This window comes from Lotus japonicus, chromosome 1 (genome assembly GCF_012489685.1).
Source record: "Lotus japonicus ecotype B-129 chromosome 1, LjGifu_v1.2".
NCBI classification, from domain to species: Eukaryota; Viridiplantae; Streptophyta; class Magnoliopsida; order Fabales; family Fabaceae; genus Lotus; species Lotus japonicus.
This window is the reverse complement of record NC_080041.1, coordinates 133,329,628-133,351,185: the sequence shown is the minus strand read 5'-3', so window position 1 is coordinate 133,351,185 and position 21,558 is coordinate 133,329,628. Positions and strand designations below refer to the sequence as shown.

The following is a 21,558-nucleotide window of genomic DNA, read 5'->3' as shown; positions in this document are numbered from 1 at the left end:
CGATTAAAGACCAACTGTTACGCAAGCACATGGATGTGGATCTGAGCTGCAACAGTTGTGCGAATGAGGTGAGTTTCTCGAGCATTTGTTCCTTCGTTGCCCAACCACCATGGTTGTGTGGTATGCTTCAACTCTATCCTTGCGTCTGGATTCTTTCCCTTCCATGCTGCAATTTTGGGTCACGGTTTTAGAGGAGAGAAACTTGGATATCATTGCTATCCCCCCTATTCTATCACCTCTTCTTGTAGAGGCTTCTACCTATCGTTGGGAGGTAGGTTTGGCCAGAGACCTGAGGTCCAGACGCTTTTGCTTAATCTCCATCAATGGTGGAGGCGAAAGACGGAGGATCGTTCCTATTTAGATTCGATTAATAGTGATCGTTCTTGTAGTTATGCTTTTTGATTTTGTTTGTCTTTCGTTTTGTTAGACGTTCTAGCAATTTTGTAGTAGATTTCCTAGCAAAGAACGTTTCAACCTACGCTGGCACATTTTGGGTGAATGAAGTCTCTTTGGTTGCGATTTTTTTTATTGTATCTTTCAACAACAAAAAAAGCTTAAGTGAACTATTGCGTAAGAGCGTGTGCTAGAAATACAATCATTTGGATGTCTTTAAACTAAAGTCACATAGCAAAAATATATTGTACTCCCTCCGTAATTCGACAACCTGGTGGTTGTTCGGTCTCCGCTTTTGGAGGCGGGAGTGCGTCGAAAACCCCTTTTGTGTTAGATAATAAATGATCTTATAGTAAATGAGCTTGAAGCTCCGGCGAAGACATGCTCCAAACGATTTACAAAGAAGATGAGTTTTTTCAATTATTTTTCCGACAAATGATCTAGTTCAGACGGCAACACAAAGACATTGACTAATTTAAGGATTAACCCTATTAAATATAGATGAATGATGATAGTTGAGAACATCCCTCACTCATGTAGGAGAGACATAAAGACACCCCCAAGGTTTTGTCCAAAACCCTCTCCACTTCCGCTCCCAAACAGGTCCCTCTCTCACCCTCCCTAGCTCAAACTCATATTGGCATCGATCCCTTGAATTTTCTGTTCCCATCGCTCCTTGTTGATCTAGGATTTTGAGCTGCGCGAAGGATGAGTGGATCTCCGTCAGAGAGCTTCTCCTACGGCGGCGGCACCACCGTTCCTGAATCCGATCACTGTTGCGACTGGATTAGCACCTTACCAGACGCAATCCTCTGTTTCATACTTTCCTTTCTCCCAACCAAGCAAGTCATTGCTACAAGCGTCCTCTCCAAGCGGTGGCAGCCACTGTGGCGCTCAGTCTCCACTCTGGACTTCGAAGTTGGGACTTACTATAACAGAAGCAAAGAGGATTATGCTCGTCTTCTTCACTCTGTTTCTGCACTCATCCAGCATCTTCACCATCCCATCCACAAATTCCGCATCAGGTGTATCAGCGTATCTCTTTTTTTTCCATTGCTTTTACATGTAAATTGGTCAGCTTAGTATTAGTCTCACTGCTATCCGCTGTAGATAACTGGTTAACCCCGATGAATTAGTCTCACTGTTATCGGATAACTGGTTAACACTGATGAATTAGTCTCACGGCTATCGGCTTTAGATAACTGGTTAATACCAATGAATTAGTCTCACTGCTATCGGGCAGATAACTAGCTAACACTGAAAAAGAGATAAATGCAAATATGCTGATTCTTTTTGTATTGTTGTTTAACTTTTCTCACAATTTTTTTTAGATGTTGCCAACTCCAAGATTCTTTCCGCCCTTTCCAGTATATCTCTCCTTTTACTGATCCTGCCCATGTCACCAAATGGGTTAATGCTGCTGTGCAACGCGGAGGACTTCAACACCTCCATCTCTGCCTCTCCTCCAAACTCGTGTATCGTGAACCACCCATCAACTTGTCTACCATCGTCATGTTCAGTTGTAAAACTCTGGTGGTTCTCAAGTTAGAGCATATCTGGTTGGAGCCAATTTCCTCTGTTGATCTACCATTACTGAAAGTCATGCATCTATATTATTTGACTTTCGCAGAACCTCGATGTCTCGCCAAGCTTCTTTCTGGATGTCCAATTCTTGAGGATTTTAAAGAATTTAAAATAAGATTTGAAGATGGTGAAGATGACACTGAGACTGAGTTTAAAACCATGCCCAAGTTGCTCAGAGCAGATATTTATAATTTTGATTCAAATATTATGCTGAAAGTGGTTAACAATGTCAAGTTTTTGCACATAGATAGGGTAATGTGATTTATGAATCATTACTTTTCTTTCCTAAGTGATATGGGATATTTGATTTCTTCTTCTTGTAACTCATGCAGATTGAAGAGAGTCTTGTACATGACACAGAACCCTACGATTTCCCCATGTTTCACAATTTGACCCATATGCAACTTGACTATATTGATTGCAATATTGATTGGTCTGATGTAGTGGAGTTGATCAAGAATTGCCCCAAGCTTCAAGTTCTTGTCATTTACCAGGTTTGATTAGAGGCTTAGAATGATTTCTATTTTTTGTCACTTCTTCAGTTCATTTATTTACTGTGTGTTTGTTGTTAACAGCCAGAAGAAACAGCGAATTGGCAGTACCCACCATCTATATTACACCTTCAAAGATGCACCAAAGATGATGAGTTTAAATTTGCAAGGTATATAGCGGAAGATTCGAACGAAGATGACAATATGCAGTGGGATTTTTATAAATTAACTAGTAGCCAACTAGAATTGGTAGATGAAAGTAGTTTCTACTATTCTTCATTTTTTTATACTTCCTTTTAACTGTTAGCTAGCTACAACTATCTACAAGACCTCATCTTAATTTTCAAATTAATTGAACTTATTCGTTTATGATCATTAATTGTAAATTTGAGATATAGTGCTGAAGTGTGAGGCAATTGTAGGTTAACTTCTAATATTATGCAAACCTCCATGGTAGTGGTAGGTAGGTGTGAATCAACTGCATCCTATTTACAAGCACAAATTCTTCTCAGGATAAGGCAAATTTCTAGTCTTAGTCAGTTTCTCCACATTCATTGAGAAATTTTTCTCAGGAAATCCACAATGAGGCTGTTCTCCCTAAAAGAGTCTTACGTAAACCACTATATATGCATGATTAGTTTAAGCAAATATGGCACTGTAAGATTCTATAGAAAATTCCACAGCTCCAGAGTACTCAAACCTTCATATATTTCTTCGATAATATGTATGATGCTTTGGTTTTATTGTTTTTGGATATGGAGTGTGTTTGATAACAACCGTTCCATATTGATGGTATCTAATCAAACATGTCATCTCCTGATGAATAGGTCATAGGCCTCTTTGTACTCTGCATTAATTAACCATTGCTAAATATCGGTACATTAATTTGTGTTTGAACTAAAGATTAAGTTACCACCAAACATTATCAATTGACACAGGGGTCTCGAATTCAAGTTCCTATAAATGTAGTTGTGTTAAATACTTAGTAGAGAGAGCTTCAATACCCTCAGTATCTTACTTTGCTTGAATAAAATTATTTGAGTGAAGAATACATGTGATTTCTTTTTTTTTTGGTCAAAGAATACATGTGATTTAAACAAAAGAATTTAGAGAAAGAGAGCAAGAGCACATGACCTACATACAAAATGGCATGTAGCATGTCTTGCTCATCTACACAGTCAAACGCACCTGCTCTTTATTTCAACATCTAACTTCTAACATTCAATTAATATAACATTTAATATTATTAATTAGTTATGTACAGTTGTTGAATTTTAACATATATGTTTCTTTACAATATTTAATAAGCTTGATTGCATTTTCAATCTATCATCCATCGCGATTGTGAGTACATGTTTTCCAGTTTTAAATGAAAAGAAACAGTCAATATGAATCTAAACCCTACATCCGACCGAACTCATGGAACTTGTAATCATTATACTAAAGACTAGACGGATTATTATACTCATGTACATACTTATTAGGACTATTGGAGCCATTCAGAACATAATTCAGTGACAGTGATATGATTCTGACTACAACATAACTGTCTTATGAAGATGATGGCGAAAATAAGCCGTCACATGACGCAAATTTAATGCATTCATAAGATATTCGCTTCAATGTGTATCAGAGCATTATGAAGCTGCTCGATAAATTCTCGCATAAGTATGAGAATGTTTCCCTTTCTAAGTCCAATATTCACTAACTCTTATCATAATCAAGTTCAATATTCACCAACTCTTAAACAAAAGTTTTAACTACTAAGCAGTAGAAAGAGAAGAACAACCAAGTTCTCCTATTTGTCATAATCAACTAAACATGTACAAATGTACAATGGGTCATAGTCATTTTGTCAGTTGAAAACTCGTATCACCACTTTACATTACAAGAAGCACACCCCAAAAAAACAGATTACAGATGTGCTAGACAGCCAATATACAAAGCAAAACTCGGCCAAATTCTATATGGATAGATATCATGGCCTTAGAAGTTGGAAGTATTTTTGCTCTTCAAAAGAATGAATTGCCATTTTCATGACTAACATCCCTCCTTTTCGATAAGAATTTGTCTTTAAATAGTTTAACATCTCTGCAATAGTTCCCTTGCTTCACCCTGAAGCTCACTTAGGGAACTATCGCAAATGCTATCTTGGCAATTCAAATTTGTAGCAGCCTTGTTCAAATTTTGTATAATAGCTATTATCTCGTCAACCCAATTTTGATTGGAAGAGTATGCTTCAGAAGATGCCTTTCTGCATTTACCATAAGTGGCCTCAAATTCTTTGGACTTGGCAGCAGCCTTCTGAAGCAGAGAAGTTGGAAGTCCTGAAATAAAAAATTAATTTTCTTTGTCATAATATACTATGAATTGGGTGATAATAATGATATAATACATCAGTAAGAGGATTCATACATTCGAAGCAAACAGTACAATCAGCATCAGATAGAAACAGTGGAGTGATTTGCAAACAACATAGGGTATGTTTGACAATTCAAAAAAAAAACATACCAGCTAAACGAGCAACATTAACACCATAGCTCTTGGGGCAAGCACCAGTGGTCAGCTTGTAAAGAAAGGTGACTTCGTCCAAACCAGTAATTCCACCACCAACTTGGCATGCCATGTGGCAGAGACGGACCTTCACAAGTGCAGGAAAAGCTAACTTAGAGATTTACGTTTCTAAAGTACTAACTTAAATGGAAGGTGGAACAAATTACTGCAGAATGAAACTTTGTAGCACATAATAGCAAGATAGGATGTCATCGTTTTATAGGCAATCAAGTACACTAACAAATTTGAGCATTGAAATAATCTTCCAAAGTTGTAGGATGGATTCAATAAGCCGTTCATCATAATAAACATAAAAGTGAGTATACCTGAGGATCTTGGAGATAATCTATAGCTAATCGGTGATAGTGAGTAGAAAACAATCCACGGCACCGAACCTTCCGCACAAGATAGTCTAATACTGATTCCCTGCCCAATATTTGAAATACACAAAGCAGAATCTGAGATGAATTCACCAGAAGTTGGAAAATCAATATGAAAAAGGAAACCACTGAGGGGCACACAATCACACAACAGACACTTACGCAATGGCTTGTCCATCAGAAGTCGAGGTGCCACGCCCAAGCTCATCCAAAGCCACCAATGAATTAGAAGTGGCAGATGACTATATCCATTGTCAGAAGTAAAGAAAGAATGCTTTTAGTTAGATCAGATATATACATCAAATAAACAGGTTTATAAAGCTTCATGTAGAAAGACATGAAACATAGCAAACTAATTATCCCAATACAGACGGAATGTAAATAATAAAAACAAAAAAAGTTTCCTTCCTCCATGTTGCCTCTTTCTTGTTATGTTACAGAAAAAGATCTACTTTATAAATTTATGTTCACTGGAAGAAACAGAACTTGAAATACTTTACACAGTACAGTCTAGTAACTAGTTGAGCAGCATATAATAAATGTACACATTAATAATGATAAGATTCTAAGTCCGTCTATTGTTAAATGCCCACTTAACCCAAATCATGTGATGCTTAAAGGGGCATCTTACCAGCATTGTTGCAGTTTCTGAAAGCTCAGTTAAAAATGTACTTTGACCAGCCATAATATTATCTTTGGCACCCATTCGAACAAAAATGCGGTCGACAGGTGACAAATCAAAACTTTCTGCTGGGACATCAGCCCCTACCTGCATGAGAAATTAAAATGACATCCAAAGGTGAAAAACAAAGCTTACTTAAGCCTTGAAGAACTGTAAACAAGGTGGCCTAGCCTTCCTCCACACAACACCCCCCCTCCCCCTCCCCAACCCCCAGCCAACTCCCAAAAGAATAAATAAATAATGAGAAAAGTAGGTAACATGACTTGGAAGCTTCACCTGGGCCATAACCACAGCCAAGCAAACTTGGCGAAGAAGAGTTGACTTCCCACCCATGTTTGGACCTGTTAGAAGAATAAAGCTAGCATCATTTGGACCACCAATGGTTATGTCATTGGGTACAAAGGAACCCTTTCCTAAGGAATCACTCCTAAGGACTGGGTGTCCCAAGCTTTTGGCATAGAGGTATGGAGCTTCTTTTGTACACAACGTGCCTGCGAAACTTGGTCTACATGTTGGACCTTCATTGTAGTCACTTGCAATAGCTAAACTGATCAAAACATCCAGTTCTGCAACATGATAAAGTGGCTTCCAGTTTAAGGCATGTAAAAGGAAAAAGGGAAAAACATATATTTTCTATTTAAATGCATGAAAAAATCATCTTGTAAACTAAAAATTCCCAAGGCACATATTGAATCAAGGTAAAAAGGCCATGAAAAGAGAACTTGATTTCAGCTGAAGAAATATAGGTTGTAACAACAGGAAATATACAAAGGGTAATAAGGAAGCATGCGCTACAGAAATGCATCTTCTAGTCACATTCTACTTCACTATTGAGTTCAGTAGAAGATACTTGGTTGAAGTCTACATATAGTCATATACTAGATTCCCTCTAAGGGGAGCATGGAGATGATACTTCATTATTTTAAAAATATGATTTTACTATGTTTTGAGTTTATACTTTTGATTGCAGTGCAATGCAATCAACAGTTTAAAAAATGAATTGTGAGTTTTAGCAGGAGTACTAGTGACTGGGTAATAGCACAGGCATGACAAAATCTTTCAGGGCTACATATGTACCTGCAGTTGCAGACACCAACTGCTTCCACCGAGTATGATGTTCACAAAAACGCCCAATCAATCTCTGTAATGTACTCTTCAATAAGGACTCCTTTTCAGATTCAGCTTGGGAGAGCTCTCTCAAAAATGTTTTAATATCTGGAGTCCAGTACCTAAAGAAGCCCTGCATATGCCATATGGGAAAAATGAGAGTTCAAAAATAGTCTTAGTTGCTGACAATAATGCATCAAAGACTAGCCAACAATTTGACAGTGTTAAAATTTTAAGTCGCTACTGAATGACGATTGGTATACACTTGTTCACACTTTAAATAGTGGCTCAGGATAAAGAATATGCAGAACCACTTACAAATAGAAGCCAACAAAGTATATAATATTACAACAGAACCATTTATAGAAATATATGAATCAAATAAAAAAAGTACTACACAGTTCTACATTTGATTCATGTAATACTTTCAGAGCACAGTCCTCATACTTTTTTGGATGAACGCAGCTCATAATACTGAGGAATATTCCCACACAAATTTTCTGGCACTTCCAATAGGTATGTCTCCTTTCCAACATTGACATAAGTGATCTGTCATACACAAATTAACATTCAAAAATCCATTTTATGCACTATTAAAAGATTTAATCTCCAATTGTTTCCACTACTGGTTTTAGTCTTACTGATGTGTCTCCAAGTAATTTCCTTTGTTCCTTGAGATGCTTTAATAAACTGGACTCAATCTCTTTAACTGCCTTACAAGCTGAGTCAAACTCTACGTCAACTCCTTCATGAGGTACTACACGCCCAGACTTATTTGCTTCCACCCAATCAAAGGCATCCTTGAAATGATTAAGATCCAGAGTAACATCAGGAAGACCTTTACCTACAGATGAAAGCAGTCAGTATATCAAACAAGAAATCATATGATTTGTATTAATTGAGATAATCATACCAGGTGTTAATACATGACTAAGATGTCTAGATTTAACATCATTCAAAATAACCCTGAGTGAAGAGCATGCTTGGGCCATTAGTTCACAACCACGTAGAGCTGAAATAAATTCTTGTAGTTGCTTCTTTGCTGCATCCTCATACAGAACCACTTTATTAGCATTCCTTCCAATAGCATCACTGCATTCATGAAAATCAATGAGCATAAATACTTTCGAAGAAGATGATCTGTAATCACTTGTAGTTGCTGCATAAATATCTTTTACCTAGCAGAGAAGATCCTTGCAAGCAACCGCTCCATGTCAGGTAGCTTTGATAATGCTTTTCGAAATTCTAACGCAGAAGGTAGATTAACTCCCTGAAAGCATATATCAAGAAAATGAATATAATTTACTGATTTGTATATCTGATCATTATGATCAGTTCAATCTAGCCAAATATATGTTAGTAGACGTCAAAAACGTATACAACAAGAAACTCTTCAATCATTCTATATTGGTTCAAAAGCAATGCAAATAGAAAAGCAGATTGTCAATTGCTAATATAGAAAATCAAGTAAACTGTTAAGCCTGGGACATACATACAGTGAGTGGGGTAGGACTCCCAAAGAAAAAAGGGTTAGTTATCAATTATGCCATAAACATCAATAAATATGCCAAGATGATTAGTATTTTACGTATTAATTTCAGTTAAGCACGGTTTCTGATGACGGGTGCGAGTTATGAGTCCAAAAAGAGATACAAATGTTCAAAAAATAGAGCATCCAAAAGAGGGACAAGATGAAAGACTGTACAGGAAAAAAAATCAGGAGAAAAAATAAGTATAGTTATAATATGAAATTAAACATCAAGTATCTAACAGCGTTAGAGCCCTGCCTGATTCACTTAGGGTATAGTAGCAAAAGGGCCTCTAAAAAAATTGATCGAATCTTAAAGGACCATCAGAATCAAAAGCAAAATGCAAGGTCAATAAACCTACCTTCAAACCTGCAACAGCTTCCTGGCGTTCCTTAATTGACTCCACATGGCATAATGGCCTTGCAAGCCACGTCTTTAGCAATCTCTTTCCAAATGCAGTAATACATTGATTTAACTGGGCATAGAGCGTGCTACAAGAGAATCATCATTTCAGTTAAATATAAACATAAATTAACCATCTGACTAAAAGTAGAAAGAGTACAATCAATTGACAAACATACCCTGAGGAATCTCTATTTCTGCTATTCTCAAAAATCTCAAGATTCTCCAGGGCTGCGGCATCAAGAACCATGTATGGTTTTGAAGCAAGGCCGCAAAAACCAGAGTATGGAAGCAACTCAAACTGTGCAAATCTAAGCAACCTCTCATCTAGGAAAGCCTGTTTCAGATAATAGAGAGCACCACCAAGTGCTGAAAGTGCACTTCTACTGTCATCACCAGTTTTCACCAGCTCTAGTAAGACACCTGGCAGGCAATCTACTCCACTATCTTCAACACTAGCATCATTAGTGTGCCTGTAAATTCTCTTCAGTTGATCCAAAGTTTTATCAGCATCCCAGAACTCCACAATTGGAATTAATTCATTCACCAGAGGATTTCTGGTATGCTTCACCAATACTCTCTCCGTTTCAGCACTGAGCAGTTTAGCAGGTTTCACAATTTCAACCGGCCTGATCTCAGACAAGATACAGCACAAAGCACTGCACTCCGAGTCATCCTTAAACTGCCATACAGAGAAGAAATCTTTTTAATGTAAGTGATAACATAAGCAATTTACACTTGCAAGATTAATGAGGCCCATGTTTGTTAGTAGGCCTGTTATGCTCACTTTCCAAATAAACTCATCAAAAACTAAAATTCAGAAACTAAATGTTACAATGCCCTAAAATAAATAGAGGAAGAAACAAGGAAACCAAACAAATATTGAAATTCTGAGCAAAAGAATCAGAATGTATAGAGTCACACCTGTCCTAGAATGACTCTGCTTGTGGTAACATCAACTATACAGACACCATAGGTACGCTCTGAATTTTCATTTGGATGGTTTTCAGGGTGCTCTGTCAGTGCCATTAAATAGGCAGCTTCAGGGTTAGCGGACAGCAACTCCCCATCCATTAATGTGCCTTTTGTAACCACTGCACATATTTCACGCCTCACAACCTAGAAGAGAGAGATGTCAAGATTAGGGATCACTGTTCCTCTTTAAAAGTAGGAATAAAAGAAAGGAATTTCTGTTTACTATGAGAGGTAACAGACCTTATCTTTAGAGCCCTTCTGCTTTCGACGAAGCTCCAGCTGTTCAGGTGTTTCAGTCTGCTCTACAACAAGAACACGATAACCCTGTTCGGCAAGCCAATTCAGTAAGTTCCTCCAGTTGCACGTTAATTAACTCAATCACAATGATGAAAGAACAAAATAAGTCATTTATAAGGCAAACCTTCCGCGCAAGTTTCTCCACATTCATTGAGAAATTCTTCTCAGGAAATCCACAATGAGGCTGTTCTCCCTAAAAGAGTCACACAAACCAATAGATATGCACGATTAGCTTAAGTAAATATGGCAATGTAAGATTCTAAAGAAAATCCATAACTCCAGAGTACACATAATAACCTTCATATACTGCAAGTCAAGTTCTTTTGCTCCTACATGTGCATCCATCTCAAAAAGCTCATAGAATTTTCCCATCTGCTCCAGCGAAAGGAGGTAAATAAATATTCCATTTGATTGTACGTAATGATCTAATGACATCTAAAAAACACAGCCTAGTCAAACCTTGAAAAACAAAACTTTGTCCATATGCTTTGACTTGAACTCCCACCATTGTTTCTGCATTCATCAATTAACCACATTAACATCATGCACCATTCAAAATTTGAGAATTCCACTCAATTACTCTAACATTAAACACCTGGCCATCTGATAAACTCCTCAAGAAGTCAGGAGGCAAGTACAGGGTTCTTGAATCATAATTTTCATCTTCTGGACGCCTTCGCTTGGCATCCTTGCGATCTCTGTACCAAGGTCATACAGATAAAAAGCACTATAAAATTACATCATAAAAAAATTAAATGGCAATAAATGAATACACACAAAAAGGTAAGCCATCTAAATCATTTCAAAGCATAGTAGTCAAATCACGATTAAAATCGCTTAATCGCACGATTATGTGATTCATGGTGCCCTGCACAAATGAAATTGCATCTATAATCACTTCCTATCTTTCATGGCATAATCGCAAGATTAGTCACACCATAATCGTACCATAGTCACATAATTGCACCAGAAAGTTTTTTTATGCTATTTTATATGCATATATATGAATTTATGTGCATATATATAGGAAATTTGTTAAATCTTACTATTAATTTTAAGATTATGTGATTTACAATTAACACCCCCTTCCCGGTTAAAGTCATAATCCCGCTTTTGACTACTACACTTTATAAACTAAGAAATGAGTTTTGGCATAAAAATGCTTAAATAGAAACACTGCATCACAATAGCCAGCACTCACTCTCTCAAAAAGCGGAATTTCTGAGCTTCACGGAGTGCAAATCTTTCAGAGGCATCACCCGTTGCAACATTGTCAGCATCATTAGATGTCTTTATAACTGCAAAGTGCAAATTCATGGCTTAATTACAAACAACATAATACATTACCTATGCATTTCAGTTTGCTAGTTACATCATCAAATAGAATGAAAATGAACATGGTGATGCTAGTGAAGTAAAGAGAACAAATTGCACAAATAGAAGAGTTGTAGCATGTAAATCCTGCATATCATTGGAGGAATAACTGCCAGAGCCATTCTAGTATCTAATTTGTCCAATCTAACTATCTTTTCCTTTTTTCCATTTTTTGTTAGGAAATCTTTCTAACTACACCACAAGCTGTTGTTTTCTCATTTCCTTCTTCATTTATTGAAAATGCCCATTTGTTGAAAACACTCATAGCCTCCATTAATCTCATAAAAGGGTTTCATAATGTCACATTGTCACTTACTATCCAAATTATGCGTAGGCTCCAACACTGACAACTTGAAAGCTCCCTTACCAACTTCAGTTCCACTCTTGCTCTTTTTAACTGGCTCCACTTTCTCTGGAGCACTCTGTTTTCGCTTTCTAGGCTCAGCCTTCCCACTAGGCTTTACTTTAGCCCTCTCTGCAACATCGTCTCCTTCATCCTCCAACTCCACATCCTCTTCTTCCTCACCATCCACTGCTTCCTCAAGCACAGCATTCTTCCCCCAATCCTCATCATTGGAATCATCATCACCACCATCGTCATTGCCATCTTCTTCTTTGAGGCTTTCTTCTACTTTACCATCATCAATCACCATCTTCCTGACATCGAGGAAGCCGCCGCGGCGCAGCCGTTTCAGCTTCTTCGAAGAGGAGCCGCCGCCTTCCTCAGGCCACTCAACCTTCTCCTTGGAAAGATCAACCGATTCCTCTTCACCGTCGTCGTAGTGAACCAGGTGCTTGGAGGTGAGACTGTCAAAAGATTTGACAACACCTTCGTACCAGGCATCGTCTAACGGCCAATAAACCTTGACCCTTTTGCCAACAACCTCTTGACGGAAGAGGGAAGGGGAAGGGGAGGGTGAAGGAGACGCGCCGATGAGGAGAAGGGGCTTGTGCGGTTTGGGAATGGAAGGTGAAGGAGTGGTGGTGCTAGGGCTGGTAGGGTTAGGGTTTGAAATGGGATTAGGGTTTAGTTTTGAGTTAGATTTGGAGAGAGAAGGGGAAGGGGATTTGGTGAAGAAGGAAGTGATTTGACGCTGTTGGTTGACGAGCGGTGATCGGCCATTGCTATTGCGACGGGAAGAAGCCATTGTTGCAGAAGAGAACTCAAGAGTGAGAATGTGAAGTGACAGGAAGAGGAAGAGGTTATGTTATTCTGAGAAGGTTTGGCGGGAATTTACGGGAAATGTTTCTGGCGGGAATTTACTACCATCTAATCTAATCTCTATCTCTCTGTTGATAACTTGCTATAAACTATTGCTTCTTTGGTTGGTTTTTTCATCCCTTTCAGAAAAGAGACCAATAATGCATTTCAATTTCCAAACAGTTAGATTCAGTGAAAAGACTTAAATCTTAATTGAAATTGCACAAAAACACTAAAAAAAACTTATGCTTTTGGAGTTTTAGTGTTTTTTTAATTTTTTCTTCTAATAAAAATATATATCAATGAATAAAATATCTCTTAAGTATAGGAGCAAGTACAACATAAGAAATATGTATCATGTTTGGATTTTTTGTGGCGCAAATTCCAGAGCACAATAGCTTTAGACGTTAGATTTTTGCCAACATTATAATAGCTTAATTTAAGCTTATAATGTAAAATAAGTGTTTATGTTAGTATTTGGATAAACTTGTGACTCAGTTTAAGCATAAACAATCGGTTATTTACCCATGAACTATATAAATTTGTTTTAACAAACTTCTCAAATTAGTTTATAAATAAACTCTTATGTGATAAACACTCAGTAACTTAAGCGCTTAATTAAAAATTATCCAAAAGCACATATGCTACTTCTCTCTGTACATTATGAGACTTCTCACCACAAAATCAAACACATTATTAGTTGAAGTTGTATTTATTTAGCATTTCTAATGTTATCTTAATTATTTTGCATTTTTGCTTTCCCTGACTAGTGTTTATCATTTGTTTTCCTCCAATTATTTGTTAGTAAATAGATTCCATATTAATATTGATGTTATTTTATTCCTTCAATTTTTTGATTGTGATTTTATTCCTTCAATTTACTCGTACTCAAAAGATCAAACTAACAAATTACTCGATAAAACAAATTATAAGTAAATTTTATATATTTTTTACTATGGTTTTAGGAATTTAACTTATGGAACCTTTGTAATTTGGTACTTCAACTTAAGTTAGAATGATGTAGATATGTAATCATGTATATGTATAGTATTCTGAAATAAACCTCAACATTTGCAGCATTACGTTATCATTTTGCAGATGACGTTCCAAAAGGCAGACGGCTGGCTTGGTAAAGCTTCTACATATTTATGGAAGCATACATTAAGATCAACATTTAAGCCTCTAGACATTTCAAACCTAGGAGGCTTCATGCAATGTTGCTTTGTTCCCGTTCTAGATTTTATGATTAAGAAGCAACCTGATTCTTGGACCCAAAAAAATGTACTTCTAACAGGATATGAAATTTAATTAAGCGGTTACACCAAACAAGAATGCCTTTCTAACTTAAACTATACTAAGAACCTACATCACCAAAGTAAAATCAAACCACATTACAAGGTACTATCATTTTCTAAGTTCCACTGAACACTAATCCCGGTATAAAACCAGATTGCTGCAGGCAAACCATGCTTTGATGGGGGGGGAAAGGAAGCATCAAGCATCAATAAATCGTATGTCGAAGGTGTGAGGATGTATCTGCCATACATTTAATGCTGCATACTCTTCCAAACATTCTTTCAACTGAGCCTCGCTGTATCCCTGTTCGAAATAAATAACAAATGGGGTCAAAAGATATTACCTAGGAGGGGAAACTAAACAAGTATCTCATTGACAAAAGGGCCTATCCCTATTTCACAAGACCAAAACAAAATGAGTATCACTACACTATTAGTCTCTCTAGTGTATAGTGTAAATTTTAACTCACTTTTCCTATTCTTACAACAAATAATGGAATAAAAGATATCATGACGACCATAAACTCAGTTATTCAACAAAAGCCAGCCTTAAAAGATATCATGATGACCATAAACTCGGTTATTCATTTGTTCGCCAATAGAATTCAATGGTTAAAGTACTTTTTTTGCAACACAATAAAATTCAGCTTTGGGTGGGGATCTCACCTTCCTAGATATCCAATTCAATGCACGGGCATAGCTGATATCCATTTGCTTGCTTCTGGCAGCTTCATCTCGCAGTACGGAATATATATCAGATATGGCATCCAGACCAGATTTTTGACGCTCATCTGAGTACAAAGAGAATTTTGACATCTGCATTAACCTCAGTGCCTCGTCCACATCACTCTGAGCAACAGTGTCAGAAAAACGGAGTCTTGCTAGTGCCTGTTTAGAAATTATAAAGGAATAATTTTGCTCAGAAATATAAGTAATTTTCAGTGTCTTTCTATCTGACTAATTAGGTACAGTTCTTAAGGCCAGAAATTGTTAATTTGGTTATTAAATTTTTATTTTAAACACTGCACTCTTCATGATTTATTGATATATTTTCAGCTGATAAAGTATGCACATAAATCATCACCATCAGAGAAAAATCAATATAACCCTAAATGCCTGATTACTTCTATCATTTGCCTCTTTTAAACATAATTTTATGCGCTGCTAAAGAAACTAACAGTATCACCTGGTAAAAAAATGAGGAGACGAAGAAAGACTTACAGTTGATATGCGGAGAATACTGAGCAATGTTCTGACAGTTGTATAAGAGTGGGGAGCATTAGACCTTGCTTCTTCTTGACGAATGCTTGAATATGCACTAGCAATATACTCTTCCAGTTCCCTTGGGACACTAGGAGACAACCTTCTTGCAGCTGATATGTATGCACTACATAAAAGCAACACATAATTTAGTTTGTAACATTCTCTCTAGCAAAAAGAACATTGACACAGACACATGAAGAACAAGAGTGTTCAGAGCCATAAATCAAATGGGCAAGATATGTGCAATAAAACTCAATCTTGCTTTTATTAAAAAAGAATTAGCAGTCTGTCTTCTGTACTTACCGGAGAACAGATGGCTCAAGAGGAGTGAATCCCAGAGCGGGAGACTCTTTATTTTGGTGGACATAGACAACATGCCTGGCCATTTCAAGATCAGTATCCATATCTGCCCGATCAAGGATTAACCACAGCAGATCAAATCTTGATAGGAGGGCAGGAGGAAGATTAATATTTTCAGCTGGAGTTCGTCTTAGATCATATCTTCCCCTTCACAATAAAATATGAACAAAATTAGATTTTGGAAGCACATAATGCACCTTGATAAAATGTTATCTGCCACTTAAAGATGAAAAAAATAAGGAAAAAATAATACCATGCTGGATTAGCTGCAGCAAGCACAGCAGTCCTTGCATTCAGCGATGTAGTGATTCCAGCCTTGGCAATGCTAACAGTCTGTTGTTCCATAACTTCATGGATAGCAGTACGATCCGATTCATCCATCTTGTCAAATTCATCAATAGCGCAGATGCCCATATCTGCTAGCACCTGAAATCAGAATATTCTGTCATAGAATGTATAGATATAGCCTATAGGAGCTAAAGAAGTGGTTCCACACATGACTCATTTCCCATCTTCATTCAACCAGTACTGTCTGACAGCATTTCAAGTGTCTCACCTTGTTTTTCTAGTTTTTACTTTTTACAACCTAAAGTATAACATAGTCACAATATGGATAGAAAGAAATACTAGACTTGAAAAACAAGTTTCCATTACCAATGCCCCGCCTTCCAAGACAAACTCATTTGTCACAGGATCTTTCTGAACAGCAGCAGTCAGACCAACCCCACTACTTCCTCTGCCAGTAGTGTACACACCCCTGGGTGCTACATTGATTATATGTTTAAGAAGCTGACTCTTGGCAACACCAGGATCACCCATCAAACATATATGTAAATCTCCTCTGATCTGCAATTAAATGAAAACTATGATATTTAGTGGTTTAATCATGTATATGATATTTCATACAAAATGATAAATCAAACACAATGCAAAATAAGCTTAACAGAAAGTATAACCAGTAGCACAATAAGGAGAGAAGAAAGCACAAATTCCATACAAGACACTGATGCCATTGTAAGTTCAATAAACTACTTCATGTCTGAATCCCTACTAATCCAACTTGAATTTTATAAATAAAAAGTTTAAGCCCACCAATTTATAGAAACATAATTCATCACCTTCATCCCATCTTTCAAGTTCCGATGGGGAGCACCAACAAGAAGAAGAAGCAGTGCTTTTTTAATATCTTCATGTCCAAAAATTTCAGGGGCTAGTGACCGTGCCAACTTATTGTAGATGTCACCATCTTCTGATAAACTTGCTATCTGCTTTTCCTCATCTCCTTGAAGTTCATATCTATGACAGAATTAACCAATTAGGCACCTTCTATGTTATCCCAAATTATTTTAAATAAGATTATCCAGTAGCTACTGTATGGATTTTATTATGAGCAAGCGGGTTATAACAATATGTCAATATCACAGTGGACACAAAGCCAAGCAGCACATAAATAAGTCCAAGACAAACTACTATACAGAAACTGGGATGGAAAAGAAAAGGTGCCATCTATTATCAATTAAGATCTGAAAAGTAACTTACTCTTCATATTTTTTCTTGAAATGAGTTACAGACATGGCCTCTAAGTACGTGTCAGCAACTAGGCCAGCCCGCATTGCTCTAAAACCAGTGTAAGGCATAGGAAGAAAAATCCCAGATAATTCAACCACATCACCTGGAGCTACCTGACAATGCATAACAAGCCTTAGTTAATAAACAGTCACTGAAAATTAGCCACTTAAAGTTCAGTAACAGAAAATCAGTTAGTTATCAGCAAGCCAATAACTTAAAATGGTTGCAATGATAAGTCAATATACTAAAGACAATTCAACTATGTACTTAACACAATTTCAGGTACTTGATAATATTTGATATAGAAACTATTAGTCCAATGCAATTGGCAAAAAATAGCCAACCTTTCTTGTGAGTTCTCCCCTAAAGTGAACAGTCATCGTTCTTGGAATATGGCCTTTCGGAACATGTTCAGCTAACTCTTGAACTTTTGCCTGCAGTTTAACCATATAGCAAATTTCTCATGCTTGAGTTAATAAGCAATTGAACAGGAACGCACAAAGAGTAATTAAGCATGCATCAGGGCATATAGTCCTGCAAAAGACAGAGTACAAACCTCTTGAAACCTCAAAAACTTTGATGCTCTCAGTTGAAGGATGACATTCCCCTTATTTGCATTTGTCTTACAGCGCCCTGATGGACACTCAAACAAAGGCATGAAGACTCGAGCTGTGACTTCCTGTTTAGGAAGGGGAGAAAACAACCAAGTCAAAGACCTATTGGCACATAAATTCCATAACAACCTAGGCATACCCCACAAAAGAAGAAAAAATCCATGACAAAAAACTAACAAGGTTAAATAGATTGTAATAGTACTTTAAATATCAAAGCTTAACATCCTAGCAACCAAATCATAATGGCGGGGATTAAAATCAAGAAATTTTAAGGAATTTTGTGAGTCATGGCAAGCCAAACTCCTACTGTAGTTCTTTCATTTCCCTTCTTCATCATAAAACCTTTTAGTACACGAGGACATCAAAACTAAAGTTCAAGCAGTTCTTTCATGAATTACCTGGTAAATTTCGAAACCACATTCCTCACACGTGTACACAGCCACTTGCATCAGTGGTTTAACATCTGAGCAACGAGTCACAATGCCAGATATCCTTACAAGCTGACCAATGTTGGAAGCCTTCACCTCCCTAATTGTAAATGGCTGTCCTTTTGAAGCTGCACTGATGTAAACTTCACTGCAATACACCACCAGGTAATAATATTAGGGCTGTCATATAAAAGCTTAGGCATAAACAACCCTCACATAATACCCGTCCATGCCCATTGAAAACTCCATCACAAGCTAAACCTAATTAATTGGTCTTGTGAAACAAAACTGAGCAATCATGGGTGTAAAATTTGAACACAAAGCTAAGAATGAAATCTCACTAGTATCGCCTGATCTCAGGAGGCATCCTCTGACGCGGGTCGGAACCATCAGCTCCTTCGGTCCCTTCATCAGATCTCTGAGTCATCAATATGTCATGATCATCATCAGTAAAGGTCTCAGTGGGAGCCGGCATGAGCTCGTCGATAGCATCGGCGAAAATCCCAATATACCTTCTGGTATTCTCAATAACACGGTTCAGAAACTCTTCATCCAGATCCTTATACTGAAACACACACAAAACCAAATGAAAAACAAACAAACAGAAAAAGCAAAAGCAGTTATTTTGATTAGAAATTTACAAACCCATGTTGAACAAAAAGGAAGATAGGAAGTTTACGTTAATTAAGTCCTCGAGCTCGATGTTTATTGCTCGGAATTTGTGATTTGCGACGTCTTGCTGAAAAGGGGGAAAATTGAAAAATGAGAAAAAGGGGATTAGGGTTAAGCAGCGTGGTTAACTGGAGTTGAGTTTACTGTTGAGAGATAGGACTTACAAGGATCTTCATGTATTTGGCATCGCCATGGTCATCTGCGAAGTTGGAGAGAAACTCTCTGGCCATGGCTGTGGAGAAAAAACGAATGGGTTTAATCGGAAGACGACGAAGAAAATGGAATTGAAGGGGAAGGGGGAAGGTTTACCTGTGTCTGCATCGAAATTGAGGCCTTTGGTGGTCATGGTTTGATAGGGTAGAGACCGTTGCAGGGAGAATCGGAGAAGCGGAGAGAAAGAGAGAGCGGCGGAGGAAAATGGTGGAGATAGTGAGTCTGAGAAATGGGCGCGAAACCTATAAACGATGAAGCAAGGTTTGGCGGGAAATGGGGTGGGATATGCTGCTATCGGCTCCACTGTAACCTATCAATAATGTGAGGCTGGGATATGCTGCTACCATCTTCTTTTTCTTTTTCTTTTTCTTTTTCTTTTTTTAATTACAACTTCACTTTATCTTTTATTTCATTTATATCAAACAACTTAAATAATCAACAATTATCCTTACGGATTTTTCTATTCGATTTCTCTTTTCTCACTTTCTCTCTTAAGCCAAACATAGCATCAAGCTTGTCAAAATGAGTCAACCAATGGGTTAGACTATCTCCAATGGTTTCAACATTCAACACCCTCAACACTCCACTTTTTCTCTTCCCAACACTCCACTTTTTCTCTTCCCAACACTCCACATCACCTTCTCTCTCCGGTTCAACACTTCATTCAACTTTTACCCACTCCAATGGTTTTTCATTCAACACCCTACCCCCTACCCCACCACTTTTTTTATTTCATATTTTGATTTAATTTTATATTTTTATTTTTATGATTTCATAAAATTAAAATTTTCAATAAAAATTAAATTAAATAAACTATTATCGATTTAATTTAATTTAATGTTTTTTTTTAATTAAATTAAATTAACGTAATATTTTTTTAACGTAAATTAAATTAAAACACTTAACAATTTAATATTTTTTTAAAAAAATATACACAATAATTTATTTTATTTTATTAACTTCAAATGGAAGAAAAGAAACTAAGCACACAATAATACATTTTATTTGCTTAACTTAAAATGCAAGACAATTGTTGAGAATTTGGTTAGAAGAATTCTGGGTGTTGAAATGGTACTTGTTGGGATCCATTTCAAAGCAAAGGGGATAGTAGAAAGATAATAAGATGAATAAGATGATGGAAAACTTGGTTTTTTTTTTCTGTGTCCAAATCAAACGAACCAAGTCTCTATTTATAGAGAAAAAAAATCATGAATTTTGGTAAAATTTTTAAATTTTTTTAATTTTTTTTTAAATGAAATAATTGAGTTGGAAAGATTAGGATAAAAGAAAATCGTCCGGACCAATCAACGCCTGACACGCGTCCCAACTGCAACCATCTCTCTCTCCTCTGACGCGTGGCACGCACGCGCCTGTCGGTGCCCAACCGACGCGTGCCACGCGTCCCACCACCGGACGCCCTGGGACCCACAACCTGCCAATTCTGCTGCTAACGCACCTTGTCTGCGCGTGTGTGGCACGCGCCTGGCATTCACCAACCAGGCCGTGCCACGTGTCACCGAGGGCAGGTTTAACAAGTGTTGAATTTTTTCAACACCTATCTCCCCCTTTCAACTTTCAACATACCCATTAAACACCATTACATACTCATTTCAACATTCAACATACCCATTTAAACACCATTGCTGATAGTCTTAACCTAATGTGAGTCGGGGCTGCTACATTTTTTTTCATTTTTACAGTTTTCATTAAATATAGCCATTTTTTTACAAGAGGAAAAAATTATAACCATATTGAAATAAATAGTTAGAATAGAATAAAACTAGACATATGTTAATGTTGTATCATCTTTTTTTTTGTTATTAAGTGCATTTTTTTCCTGAGCTGAGAAATCATTTTATTAAGAAATAAAAAATAACTGACCAAATAGTAGTAAATATTTTATTCCTTTTTAAAAAATTTAAAAAATAGTTTGCCTCAATGGCCCAACCTGTTCGACATTGCTAGGATGGGCCAGCCCGAATTTAAGTTAGCTCGATATTTGTGACGGATTTATATTCCGTCGCAAACACGCTGACAAGGATGGACTTACTTTCAGTTGGAAACTTGTTGACAAGATTTTGTTCCGTCGCAAAATATCGTAACGGCTTTACCTTCCATCGTAAACCCGCTAGCAATGACTTTGTGACAGATACAATTTTCGTCGCAAATACGGTGA

General features: G+C 37.0%; 3 protein-coding genes across 3 annotated transcripts; 1 reads left to right on the top strand and 2 right to left on the bottom strand.

Moving 5' to 3' along the window:
- Positions 1-912: 912 nt before the first annotated feature.
- Positions 913-2,847, top strand: LOC130731058 (FBD-associated F-box protein At5g56370-like). Its single transcript, XM_057583246.1, has 4 exons — positions 913-1,418; positions 1,725-2,229; positions 2,310-2,471; positions 2,553-2,847. The coding sequence occupies exons 1-4, from the start codon at positions 1,102-1,104 to the stop codon at positions 2,766-2,768; spliced, it is 1,200 nt and encodes a 399-aa protein (XP_057439229.1). The 5' UTR covers positions 913-1,101; the 3' UTR covers positions 2,769-2,847.
- A 1,392-nt stretch (positions 2,848-4,239) lies between these two features.
- On the bottom strand, positions 4,240-13,073 carry LOC130731057 (DNA mismatch repair protein MSH6). Its single transcript, XM_057583245.1, has 21 exons — positions 12,084-13,073; positions 11,595-11,691; positions 10,989-11,091; positions 10,853-10,906; positions 10,691-10,765; positions 10,518-10,586; positions 10,337-10,420; positions 10,046-10,240; positions 9,301-9,803; positions 9,081-9,210; positions 8,369-8,460; positions 8,104-8,282; positions 7,832-8,034; positions 7,638-7,739; positions 7,161-7,323; positions 6,360-6,649; positions 6,033-6,170; positions 5,564-5,643; positions 5,348-5,447; positions 4,980-5,109; positions 4,240-4,795 (listed from the first exon to the last, which is right to left on the bottom strand). The coding sequence occupies exons 1-21, from the start codon at positions 12,913-12,915 to the stop codon at positions 4,551-4,553; spliced, it is 3,864 nt and encodes a 1,287-aa protein (XP_057439228.1). The 5' UTR covers positions 12,916-13,073; the 3' UTR covers positions 4,240-4,550.
- A 1,017-nt stretch (positions 13,074-14,090) lies between these two features.
- Positions 14,091-19,644, bottom strand: LOC130731056 (DNA replication licensing factor MCM7). Its single transcript, XM_057583244.1, has 15 exons — positions 19,479-19,644; positions 19,334-19,401; positions 19,177-19,236; positions 18,839-19,062; positions 18,468-18,645; positions 18,012-18,134; positions 17,800-17,889; positions 17,426-17,568; positions 17,005-17,182; positions 16,541-16,732; positions 16,140-16,312; positions 15,830-16,033; positions 15,485-15,650; positions 14,930-15,151; positions 14,091-14,567 (listed from the first exon to the last, which is right to left on the bottom strand). The coding sequence occupies exons 1-15, from the start codon at positions 19,513-19,515 to the stop codon at positions 14,463-14,465; spliced, it is 2,163 nt and encodes a 720-aa protein (XP_057439227.1). The 5' UTR covers positions 19,516-19,644; the 3' UTR covers positions 14,091-14,462.
- Between the last annotated feature and the right edge of the window lie 1,914 nt (positions 19,645-21,558).